The sequence below is a fragment of the Tupaia chinensis genome, unplaced genomic scaffold (assembly GCF_000334495.1).
Source record: "Tupaia chinensis unplaced genomic scaffold, TupChi_1.0 Scaffold000291_1, whole genome shotgun sequence".
Taxonomy (NCBI): domain Eukaryota; kingdom Metazoa; phylum Chordata; class Mammalia; order Scandentia; family Tupaiidae; genus Tupaia; species Tupaia belangeri.
The window spans coordinates 2559787-2573265 of NW_006159776.1; the positions used below are offsets into that span (position 1 = coordinate 2559787).

Sequence of the window (13479 nt, forward strand, 5' to 3'; positions counted from 1 at the left end):
GCAGGGCCACCTACCAGTGCAAATCCTTAGATTTCTTAAACTGAGTAGTAGACAAATACTCCTAAGGAGTAACCCAGGCTCAGCTAAGAGAATTTCCCAGAGAAGCTGATATGCCATCATCAGTTTTGAAATAAAATCCTCAAATCTGAGCAAGCTGAGAAGTTTGCTACAAAATCCTTTGTAGATAGCTGGGGCGGAGGCAGGGAAACAAACCAATATAAATCTACTGTAGATGAGTTGGTAAGAAATGCTAGTATGACAGGCCATGAAGGCTAGAAAGCACACGGGTTGTCGGTTAGAGTGTGGTCAGGGTGGTTGGGGAGGGCATCATGGATGGCAGGAATGATTGAGGTCACCACCTATAAAATTGGACACCAAGAACCTTGTTCAAAGCCAAGAAGGCGATCTTGGGGAAAAAAAAAATGTAAAGAGAAAAGACCCCAGAATAGTTGCCACGAAAGTCTCTACAGTTGAGGAATTTACTTCACTCTGACAGGCCTTTTTGTAACAAGTTGATTTGTGACCATTCCGTGTGCATTGTCACCTAACAACATAGAGGTGAATCATTCAGTCTGGTTGAGCCTTGCCTTTGAGCTGAATCCAGGCCCATCAATCCCCTTTCCACTTCAGTCACCTTCACCTACCAGGTCAGCTGCCGAGTTGTTGCCAGAAGTAGCAGTGCCTTTGATTTTGCCCTGAATCAGTCAGCCACTGAGCATCCATCATGTGCCTAGATCTGGAATAAATATTACATATGTTTACAGCAACTTAAGAGATCCCCATTCCATTCCAGGCCAGTTAAAGAGACCAAGTCCTTTCATTTATAGCAAACACCCCATAAACACCAAAAGGCTGTTTATAATTGAGTGTAAAGTTGTACAATGTAAACTTTAATTGCTTAGAACTGAGGCCCTTGGCAGCATCCCTATGTACCAGGCCCTCTATTTCTTTTTTAAAAAACTTGATTTATTTTATTTTTCTTAAGAACAATTTTATTTAACTTTATTTGTGTATTTATTTATTTCAATTTGACCAGAGAGCAAGAGAGAGAGAGAGAGAAGGAAAGCAAGACAGCAAGCCACCACGTCCAGAATTCAAACCATGGTCAGCCATGTGGGAGTCCGGTGCCCTTAACCACCATGCCACCTGCTGGCTTTCAGGCACTGTATTTCAGTCCCCTTGTCTCATATAGCACCTTAGGAAATTGTCACTATTTTTTTTTCTCCATCTGACAAATGAAGAACCAGGGATCTGCTTGGCTAAGTCTCCGAAGGACTACAAGGAAGTTCATCAGCATGCACAGAAGGGCTAGAAAGTGGCCCATTTTGTCTTTGCCTTCTGGGTTTTCCCATCTGTAAAATAGAAAGTTCCCATTTCAGAAAATCATGATGAAGACTAGAGACTTCATGAAAAAGCACCTAACACAGTTTTTAGACATGGAGCTGGCTTAAACATTGACAGGTGAACCGAGATCTCACTCCCTGATCCCTCCAGCTTCTTAGAAGCTTGTACCCCACACCCGAGTCCAGCAGAACACTCCTCTTGTGGGTGAGTTTGGAGTGGGTAGAGGAGCTAGTTTAAAGGAAGAACCTAGTGCTTTAATGGTGATTAAAAATACACCTTAGCCCAGAGCCAGGATTTTCTCACACTGCATGGGGATAGGTGAAAATAAAAGGAAAAAGGCTAAAAAACCCACTAGGTGTGTTGGTTCAGAGACTCCTGCTTGGGGACACTTTTAGAATAGCTCTGTGCTTTGAAGTGTGGCTGCTCATTCCTGTTCTTGATCCATCTCACCTGATTTCCATATCATCACTTAGAGCTCTATGTGAATCTGAATGTATATGCTTATACCTAGATGTATTCTTTTCTCCTGATTATCTAATCTTTTTTAAAAAAATCTCCACGATTGTTCACTGTCCAGGCTGTCACAGCGTTGTTCATAGCAAGTCGTGCATTGTGACCGGCTCCTTGAAGTCCGTAGGTATCTTCCCTCCAGTCAGGTCTTGAGGAGGAAGCACTGTGGCCTTGCCCACGGCCTGTGAGCTCTAAATACCATCTGAGGTTGCTTGCAAGCTCTCTCTGGTTGAGGCCAAGTCATTTATATAAAGAGGCCTTTGTACTCAACGGTTTTCATTGGATTTTTTCAGTGTGGTAAAGACATCTATACGATCTAAACTAACAGCAGGAAACATTGCTGCCTCATCACACAATTCAAAAGAGTCACAGGTGAGTTATGCTTTTGGTATTATGAGCTTCTCAATTAACAATGGCAGGTGCCACCCAGTGTTTCCTCCAAAAACATTAGAAAAGGAATTCTTTACCACACATTCACAAAAATACAAATTCCAGCCTGTTTCAAGGAGAGGTGTTTCTCTTGTTGTTGTTGTTGTTTGTTTTTTGTTTTAATAAGAATACACCCTCTGAGTTACAAATACCATTTAATGCAGAAGGAGTATCTACAATGTTTGCTAATAATTGTAGCTGAGAAAGAATACATTTTTGAAACTGGAGCATCCAGGAACCCCAGCTTATGATCCTCTTAATCCATTGATTTTTTGGGGTACCATGGGGCCATCTCTGCTTCTCTGAACCATAAGTCCTTACGCAAAATGAATAGTCTGTGTGCTACACATCTGGAATAAAAGTGTATTCTTGATGGAGGGAAAATGATGAAGTATTTTGTACAGCAAAAAATATAGTTCCAAATACCTGCAAGTCATCCATGAATACCTTCTCAAGGATTACAAAGGGTTCAGTTTGAACGATCTTGGGCATTGGATATTGCAAAGTTATGGTGCATTATAATTCATGTACCTATTACACTTGTGCTGCTCACAAACATTTGGACCTCCCAGTGTATGTAAAAAGATAAGAGGGAAAAAAAAAAATTATATTTAGAATCATCTAAAGTAGTTCTCTCATGTCCCGTTGTCATGTTTGACAATATCAACTTATACCTGATTTAGGGTCAAACCCAGAACTGATATTTTGGTTTCTTGGGATGGCCTTGGATCCTATATCCTATTGGATTCACATTCTCACAGGAACCATTGTTCAGGAAATTAAAAAGATCCAAGCAGCTCAGTATTACAGTGAGAAGGGTCTATTAATTCAGTGTTTTGTTTGTTTTTGTTTTTAAGTAGCATTTTTTTCCATTGGATTTTCCTTTTAAATTCAGGTTTTCCAGACCAATATTTTCAGTTCAGGCACTTTTTGGATATTTGCAACAACTTAATTGAGCACTTGTTTTAGGCCAGTCCCTGGGTTAAGTTCTGGTTGATGTCCACTTAAATTATACAGATGGATGGATGCATATATGGGTAGATGGAAGTGGGGCCTACTTTGAAAGAAATCATGTCTGAGGGGGGGTAAAATAATTTAATTTCAGTATAACATGATGAGTACTAGTAGGAATTGCTAGAGAACGAATTGAGTAAGTGTATCTAGAAGGATCAAGAAAATCTTGCTAGTGATGGTAAATTTGAACTGAGTTCAATCTCATAAGATAAAGTTTATTAGATTGGAAAAGTTTAAGAAGGAATGGTCAAAAATGTACAAAAATGCTGAGGGAAAAAGCACACGAAGTAAATATTAGACATCTTCAGTGCAGTTGGCACTAAGCACAGGGGAGAACAGTGTGGGTGTGGGGCAAGGATCAATCTGGAGAGATGAAGGAGGGCCTGAGCACTCTAGTTCAGAGTTCAGACTTTTTCCTGTAAGAAGGTGTGAGTACCATGATACCGTTAACATTTTAGCAAATTTTCCTGTAAGAAGGTGTGAGTACCATGATAACGTTAACATTTTAGAAAAAAAAAAAAAAAGGAGACTTAAGAGGAGAAGAAACTGGAAAATAGGATCCAGTTAGGAACTTTTTCAGTAGAAGTTCTGACACACAGCCATAAGGGCCTGAACACAAGCATTGGCCCATGGGCTAGTGAGACAGTCATAGAGAAAGAGCTTCTGAGGCAATTGAACGAACATTGCTCTTTTACTCATTGAATACATAGAATAAAAGAGAGAAATGAGTCAAGAATTTACTCTGATTGGGCACTATTCATATTGACTGGACAAATAGTGATACCACTGGAGAAAAACTAAATACAGAAAGACAGATGCACTTGGGTCCCTAATTGTAAGATCTAGTGAATTGAAAGCCCAAAGGTCTTCTTTGTCTCAGATCAGATCTGTGAGTATTCTCCAACTTTGAAGTTTTGAGAGATCCTGTCCATGAACTTAAGAACGATGAGAGACTAAATCTAAAACAAATCCAAACCAAGATTGCCCACACCCCCCGCCCCCATTTTTTTGGACTGTTTTTGTCATTCTGAAGACTTATTTTTTTCTCTTCTATTCCCTGATCATATTTCAAGGTTTTGTTTTTACTCATCAGAATGACAGGAAGTTTTCAGTGTGTGTTTCCTTCAAGTTTGGCCTCAACCTTATTTTCAGGATTAGGCGTTTGTTTTTCCGTTTGCCTCCATGGCAACCAAGCCCAGAATTCCTATATTTAGTCATCCAGTGTCCATTGTCCCCCTGGCTATTGTATCATAATCTTGTGCATCCAGGCCAGAGACCTCCACTGATGATAGAAGATGAGGAGCTGCCAGAGTCCTTGGCCTGCAGATTTTCAAGGCATAATCAAAAGAAGGAAACAAAGTAATGCGGCGCCTCTAGAGATTTATGTGCCCCTACACTATCCAGAAGGAGTTGAAAGGCTTTGAGCTTTAATAGCTTCGTTTCTAATAGTTTTCTTTTTGGACTGGTCCATAGCAAGAGAACATTTTTGAGGCTCTTCAAAGGAAATATTTGCAAAGTTATACAACTTTGGTGGTTTGTAGTTTTTGTTGTTCTGAATGTCTAATTTTTCTCAGAGTTCATAGCACATAGTGAACAACAGGTATCTTGAAAAAGAAGAGTCAAACCAAGGTTTGAAGGAATTCAGGTAGAGTTTGAGAAATCTTTTTACATAAGTAGACTTCTTGAGTTGGTGAATCATTTTAACCACTCTATATAGTCTTTTAGTGACTATTTTATTTATTATTTTAAAACAATATATGAGTATGTATCTGGTGTTCAGAATGCTGTCTACCATTCAATCCAGAAAACATTTTTTTTTTTTTTTTTTTTTTTTTTTTTTTTTGGAGAGGTTTTTTGCAATAGGGCGCGTGCGCTCGCCAGACAGACAGAGAGAGACAGAAAGCAGGAAATCACCCCCCAGGGGGGATGGCCACACTGCAATCCCTTCTCCTCCATTCTCTTCTTGGGATCTTGAGCATGCACGCTCACGCACCTGGCGTGAGTTTAAGCCACCAGGTCCGGGGCTCGAACCGCGGTCGAATACGTGGAAGTCTAGTGACATAGCCATTATGCTAACTGCTGGTCCCAAGAAAACATTTTCTTAAGTATTTTTTCAGGCACTTTTAAGCATTTGGGAGTACATCAATGAAATAAACAAGAATCCTCACCCTGTAGCCCTTGTGTTACATTTTAGATCAACAGAAGCAAGACCTTATGTGTCTTCATAGCCACAGGTCTTCATAAATTCAAACCAGTAAACATTTTAAGTACTATAACTAAGTAATTATGATGATAATTAAAATTTCTTACGTTTATAAAGAACTGGTTATCTTGGGTAAAGGGTGTGGTTGAAAAAACACACATAATATGAACTCTGTGCTCTTAAATTCTGAAGCATACAGTATAGTATTGCTAACTCTGTGTATAGTGTTGTATAGCAGATCTCTAGAAATCTATCATCCTACATGACTAAAACCCATTGGACAACAACTCCCAATTACTACTTTTCCTGTCCTCTGACAACCCCTGTTCTGTGATCTGCTTCTATGAGTTTGGCTACTTTGGGTTCATATAAGTGGAATCATGCAGTTTTTAGCCTGTGTCTAGCTTATTTATTTCACTTAGCATGTTTTAAAGATTCATCCATGTTATTGCATTGACCAGATTTCCTTCCATTGTGTGTGTGTGTATCTGTGTGTAGGAACTTCAATCTATAGAAAAGTGAAATAAAAGTACAAATTCTTTTGTGGGGGGAGAGTTTTTTTTTCACTTTAGGGCGCGTGCGCTCGCCAGACAGACAGAGAGAGACATAGAGACAGAAAGCGAGAAATCACCCCCCAGGGGGGATGGTCACGCCGCAATCCCTTCTCCATTCTCCTCCCGGGATCTTGGGCACGCACGCACACGCGCCCGGCGTGAGTTTTAAGCCACCGGGTCCGGGACACGAACCGCGGTCGACTACGTGGGAGTCCAGCGACATAGCCATTACGCTAACTGCTGGTTCCCAGGTACAAATTAATTTTATTGCAAAAAATTGAAGTCCATATGTAATTTTTCATAATATGCATCTTTCTATGATTTTTTTTGAGAGGTTTTTTTTTTTTTTCACTATAGGGCACGTGCGCTCGCCAGACAGACAGAGAGAGACATAGAGACAGAAAGCGAGAAATCACCCCCCAGGGGGGATGGTCACGCCGCAATCCCTTCTCCATTCTCCTCCCGGGATCTTGGGCACGCACGCACACGCGCCCGGCGTGAGTTTTAAGCCACCGGGTCCGGGACACGAACCGCGGTCGACTACGTGGGAGTCCAGCGACATAGCCATTACGCTAACTGCTGGTTCCCTTTCGATGAATTTTTTGAAACATTACATTGTAAACATTACATTTTTTAATCCATTCATCTGTCAATGGACATTTAGTTTGCTTCCACTTATTGGCTATTGTGAATAATGCTGCAATGAATGTGGGAAGGCAAATATCTTTTTGAGATCACAATTTCAATTCTTTTTTTGATAAATACCAAGAAGTGGAATAGCTGGATCATATGATAGTTCTTTTTTTAAATTTTTGAGGAATCTCCATAGTGTTTTCCATAGCAGCTGTACCATTTTATATTCCCAACAGCAGTGTACACGCATTCTAATTGCTACACATCCTCACTAACACTTATTTCTGTGTTTTTAATCATCGTCTTCCTAACCAGGGAATCTTTTTTAAAATGGAGTATCCGGGTTAAATTTTTAAAGTCATTTTTAAAATTAAGCGTCTTCATTTTACTTGAAATGTAAATATGCTCATTCGCCTGTATTGTGATGTAGGCTCAAGCCTGTATTTTTGAGTCTGGGTCCTGTGCTTAGAGTTCCCTGTTTTTCTTGCAAAAATCATTTTCATCTACTTTTATCCTGTGCTGCTTCCAGTTTCAGTTTCTTTTAAGCAGAATGAGAACTTAAATGTTTGTGAAACAGTCTTAGAACAGAGTTCTAGTTTTTTATGTTCTTAATCTTTTGTATTTGGTCTCTCCAGAACATAATTTGACTATAATTTGTTTCTTAGCAACTTGCTTTTTGTCAAGTCTTTTCGAAGAGTTCAACATAATTGTCATAGGAGTAACCCTTTTTACACCATATTTTATCATTTTATGGAATATTAATTAAATTGAATAAGCTCAGTAATAGAAACAAATGGTACAGATAAGTTCAGGACAAATAAGGCTGATACTTGTTAGCACTGACTTAGCTGCTGGAAGGAGAAATGGATAGACCTGCTTAATAGTAACACAAAATACCAGCCCAGATGCCATTGTTGCTGTAGGTTTTTTTCTCTCAATATATTCTAAGGCCCGCCTATTGATCTGGCCAAGTTCATTCATGAAGGTTACTATAGAAGACTTGTAGTGTAAGTGTAACATGAGTTATAATGATATCAGGGTGAGAGTCACAATGTGTCTGTGTAGGTAAAGCCTAAACTAAAGACTTCTGTTTAGATTCTTGGGGAATTTGAGGATGAACAGTAGATAGTCCAGTCAAGGACCTGTGATGATGAAATATGCAAGAATGTTCAAGGAGTCGGAAACTACTTAGCAGTGAGCTAGAGACGTGGTCTGGGACCAGAAGAGTTGTATATATCAAGTTATGGAATGGGAAATTTACTCTTGAGCAAGAAAGCGTAATTATACGTAATCATAAAAGGGATTTATAGTATATGTCTATTGATAAGGACACTGACTAAATTAGAATAGATCTTAGAGGAAGGAAGATTGAGTAGTAGGTTTTAAGAGTTGCTCGTGTGTGATATGAAGACCTGAATGAATGAATGGTGGATTGGGAAGGCAGGGAACTGGAGGTGAATGAGTGGAAGTGGATCATGACATAGGTCTTCTAGAATGTGGTACATAATTAAATGTGCTGCTACAGGAAAGGAGGAAGCCTGACAACTTTATGAATCTCAGAGTTTTAGCTTGAAAAGACTAGTGGGGCCATTTACTAGCATTCAAAACTCAAAAGGAGATAAATGGAGATTAAGATGGTGTCAGTTTTCAAGGTGTTAAAGTTTGAGGAGCCTTATCAGACATAAAGTTCAAACCAGTTTTCAGCCTTAACAGAGACTCAGATAATTGCAAAGTTCAGTGGGTTTCCCAATGTATCAGAATTCTCTACTTGGTCACTACAGATTCCTGGGTCTCTATCATATGCACTAAAATACTTAGACTATTTTTGTTCTTTACTTAAATTTATTAGCAGTTGTCTGTTAGTTATATGCCATTCCAAGGTTTCCTGGTTAACTAAAATATGTCTTTAACTGCTCTCTTGTCATTGTGACTGTGACTTCCTCAAATTTTCTGTAATTTCTTGGCTAGAAATAGTGGTCACTATTTCCAGCTTATTTGGGTTCTACCTCCACCTCTCTTACTTGGGGCATTTAAAGTATTTGTGGTTAAATTATCCACAGGTCATAATCTGTTTCTAGTTGCTTATGCTATCAACCTTCAGTTGATAAATTGTCTGTTTTCCTGAAGAAGGTTACCATACATGCATTATTTTGAACTTCCTATGCTGTTTTAGAACTTGAAGATTTTAAATTGTCCCTTACACAACCTACCCCACCCTCTGATGTCCATGTTTTTCTGTTCAGATTCATCATTTCTTTGCCCTAGGGGAATTAAGTCACTTTTTTTTTCACCATTGTGCTAAAAATCTAGTGGTTTAATTTCTGCTTAGTTCCCCCAAAATGTATCACTTAAGGTGGAAGTGTGGTGACTTGAATGTTTAAATAGCCAAATGTCTCGTTTTGATTATATTTATTAACTCACTAATTGCTATTAGTTACATTTACTGATGTAGACTCATGGTTTCCTGACATCCCTTTCCGTCACCCTCACCCCCACATTCTGTTAGTCACCAAGTGCTGCTGGTTTTCCCTTCTTCCCCCTTACTTCTTTGTATGTTAAAGATTAATGTACATCTTAATTAAGATATTTGGGGGCGGGGGCGGGAATAGTATCACAAGCAAATTATTTACATTTGTCAGAGATGGTGAGTTGCCTAAGGGCAGGGATCAAGGCTTACTGTCCCAGAACAGGATCTCCTATTTACTTAGATGCTCAATAAATATTTGCTGAAATATGCTGGCCTAAAATTCTTTGTCTTTTATTTTTTCCTAGTACTTGATTCATACCTACCAACGAGCCTGTCTTCCAAGTCTGCACGAAAATCTAGCTCAAATAAAATTAAATGTGGTTGCTGGCACCAAGGTATTTCTGCTACTCTTGCCTTCTTCTCTCACACCCTCTATGCAGAGCTGCAGAAAATTGAGAATTGATCCTCCCGTGTGGCTTCCTTTTCTGTATCACTCAGAGCGCGAAGGGGACTGTCTTCTGCGGCTCCCACAATTTACTGCCCAATTGATTCTTACTCTTCCTGTGTCTTCCTTAATCTTACAATAGTTAAACTCTCCTGTTACTGTTCATTTGCTCTCTTTGCCTCTTTTATTCCTTCAATCAGTGGAGTAAGTTTGCTAGATATAGAGAAGTCTATATTTTCATAACAGCCAACTGCTTTGCTCGCTCCTCTAATAGGTGGATTCCTGAAAGTGCCCTCATGTCGTTTTTGACTTTGAATTCCTAGAGCCAGCACTTTAGGCTGGCACAAAGACAAAGTTCACTATATGTTATAAAAATCAAAACTATAAACATTCAAGAAAGCTTCGCTCTCTCATGCTTATTGTTCTTCCAGAACTTACTTTTCTACCTTTATAAAGTCAAATTTCTTCTGATTGCCTTTTTTAATGCATGCTGCCTATCTGTCTCTCTCTCTTTTTTTTTTTTTCTAATTGCCAGAGGGCACATGCACTTGCCTGAAAGACAGAGAGAGGGAAAAAGCACCCCAATGAGATGTGGTCACATTGCAGTCCCTTTCCATTTCTCAATATTTCTGTGACTGGGCATGCATGCATACAACACCCAACGTGTTTTACAAGTTACCAGGGTTGGGGTTTGAACTATGGTCAGGCATGTGGGATCTAACTCTTTTAACCACCAGACTATAGGACCAGCCCTCTGATTGCCTTTATAAAGTCAAATTTCTTCTGATTGTTTCTATACTGGCAGATTTCTGAAGAAAAAAGGAAAACTAATTTGAACCTATTCTCACCTACAATTGACTGGTATTCAAGAAAGCTAGAATTAGCAAGAAATCTCATTTCTCCGGGAGCAAGAATAAACTAGAGAGCTAAGAGGTCTTACCTGGAATTCAGCCATTTCCTGATCTGAAATCCTGAACGGTTCAAGAGCCACCACCTAATACCACCCGTCTTTTATCTGCATTTGTGTACCGTTCTCTCTCAGTCAAAGCCCACTTGAGGAACTTTAGAGTGTTAGTATTTGAGGACAGTTTACCAAGGATTTAACTAAAAGATGACATTTACACAGATAGGTTTCTAGTTCTGGGTGTTTGTAATGTTCACCTGCACAATGTGTCAAGACATATCTCCTATGCAGTCTGTTTTTGTATTTTTACAAAGCATTTTGAAATTTTGGATATTCTTTTTACCATGAATCTTGCTTTGTTAATTTTATTTTCCACATGCTCCAAAATGTTATTTTAGTGTTTTCTTTCATATTGAATTCATTTCTGTTTATTCTATCTATTATCATTTGGGTCTATTATAATGTTATTTTCTTAACTAGTGCAACTGTTCTACCACTTTCTCTCTCTCTCTCCTGATGTGTTTCTTTCTGAGAGAACTCTCATGGGTTTATTTATTTTTCCTCTTATTTGTGTCATGGGACCCTAGAGTTTACCATTGGCTATGGATACTTAATAGACTTTATAGCCAGACAGATCTTTGTTCAATTCCTGCCTCTGCATCTCAGTAGCTCTGTGACCAACTATCCTCAGCTCCAGCTACCTCATTGGTAAAATTATGATGAGAACCCATTTATAAAGCACACTAGTGAGAATTTGTTGCTATCTGCTCGGTGAATTCCAAGTCCTGTAGGCACTGTGACCATCCATGCTAAATTTCTAAGTTGATCCTGCATTTACAAAATATGATTCTTTTCTTACTACACACAATTTATAAAATGGATAGGTATCACAACTTAATTAAATTTATTTTGTAACTACACTTATAAATTAGACTTTAATTTCTAAAACTTTGTGTATAAATAAAGTCATAAGTCAGAGCCACAAGTCTGAAGTCTTTTCTCAGACTTCATGTCTCAGGGTTGGTTGGTCAGGAATGTGTGGTTGTGCTTAGCCGTGACCTGTTTTCAAAGGTGGACCACCTTAGCCTTTGTGGTTGGTTCCATTGTAGATGCCACTGCTCATACAGATGATGAAGATGTAACTTGTGGGACCTGCAGTTGGGTGCAGAATGTCCCACTGAATTCATATCCGTGTGCTTCAGCTGCTGTATTTCCCCATGACCAGAAGTCTGGCTCTCCAAACACAGGGGTATCTTTACTTTTCTTTATGCTCAGAATGAAAGAAAATAGTCTTAATGATGATTTCTAACTTATGTGATATGCATTTCGCTGCTAACAATCTGTTTGCCTTTCTAACCTGGGCACAATCTCTGCTCTTTAGCCTCTGTTACATAAATAGATTGAAATTTTATAGCTTAGCTAGTGGACTTTTGAAAGGGACATCATACAAACCTAGGTCTTTGTCATTTTAGTGCCCAGAGTACTAAAATCGTACATTATTCAGAAACTCCAAATGAAAGAGAAAGAGACAGATTGAGTGTTGGCACCAGAGAGGATAGTAAAGTTCCAAGAAGATCCAAAAAGTTGAAACCTGGCCATTATTACAAATGTATCGTAAGTGGTGGGATTTGCTTACTTTTGTAAATAAACTGTCCATGTGATTTTAACCAGAAATAAAAAGAGTATGTAGAACATGGATAATACAACTCTTACTTTGCAATGCCTTTTAAGAAGGCCAAAGACCCTCATTTTTTCAGGGTACTTCCCTCATTTTTTTTTTGCATTTTTATTTTTTCAAGTGTCCTATAATATATAAATATCAGAGCTAAAATTGAGAATTTTTTCTAAGGTGGATGAAACACTGTGCAGTAGACCCTAGAAACAAGAAAAATGTGTTAACTAAAAAGAGACTCCTTTTGGAGAGTACCTGCTTAAGAGATGAGTGCATGTGTTGAATTGGAGGTGGACAGATAGTAGGGGGAGACATTCACCTGGCTTATCTTGACTATTTATTTATTTCTAGACGTATTTAATTCTTCTGTGAGTGAAAGACAGAGACAGCAGGGTCTTGACCCAGTAGGGTCTTGACACTGCCGCATCCACTCAGCTTCAGCCAGCCCCAGATCATGGGCACACATGTGCCCAGCATACTCAGTGAGGTCTCCAGACCTGAACTGGGAACCTTCCCATGTGTAGTTGTTTCACAGTCGTGTTTTTCCAGTGTCTGGCCCCTATTTATTTCTTTATAGCTTTGCTATAAAGAGATCAAAGCTGTCAGGCGTCTGGAGTCTGAGAGAACTGCCAGCATCTATACTAACCAGTGAGACTCGCTGAGTTGTGTGGCATGTCATGAAGGGAACTGCGACCACTTACCAAGAAATGGACCATTCCTTCCTTGGGATATTTGTTTTGGACGCTGGGTGGATTTATGAATGTTGTACAGATTGTGGGCAGCAGAACCTGACTACAGCCTAGTTGGTTGCAGAATTTCTATTTTGGGGAGCTAAGAGCACAAACTAGAACCAGCACTACAGAGAGGACACAGACTTTGAGGGGATACAGACTGCAGTGTTCAACTTGCAGCCCAAGAGTGTTAACAAGAGAGGCGGAGAATGTTTTCTGCTTGCTTGTGCGAGTGTTTTAAGCAGAAACTGGTCTTGAGGGCTTAAATAAAAAACATCTCGAACAATCCATGAAATGGTAAACAAACCTACTATTGAAAGAAAGAATGAGCAGTTGACAGTTGCATTATTGTGATCCTGAGTGGGTTCATCAACAAGGGTAGAGGAATAAAGGAAAAGGAGATAAAGGAACAGGGTAGAATGAATTCAGTTATGTCATTCCTTTCTTCCTTTGTCTTTGGTTTACACCTGGTAATGAACCCATAGAGGCTGGGAGAGATTGTTCAAGTTTCCTTTTGTTTTATTTTTTGTGCGTGGCAGGTTTGTTTACAATTTCCAAAGGGATATTTTCTCA

The 13479-nt window shown here is 39.2% G+C and overlaps 1 protein-coding gene across 6 annotated transcripts in view; it reads left to right on the forward strand.

Moving 5' to 3' along the window:
- ZNF462 (zinc finger protein 462) overlaps positions 1–13479 on the forward strand; it is a 158659-nt gene that overhangs the window by 104791 nt on the left and 40389 nt on the right. For 3 of the 6 annotated variants that reach the window (XM_027772674.1, XM_027772673.1, XM_006150604.3), the window contains exon 9: positions 9460–9549. The exons of the other annotated variants lie outside the window; for them this stretch is intronic. In XM_027772674.1, coding sequence (XP_027628475.1) covers positions 9460–9549 — 90 coding nt within the window. The remainder of the gene's footprint in view (positions 1–9459; positions 9550–13479) is intronic. 6 annotated transcript variants of the gene reach the window in all.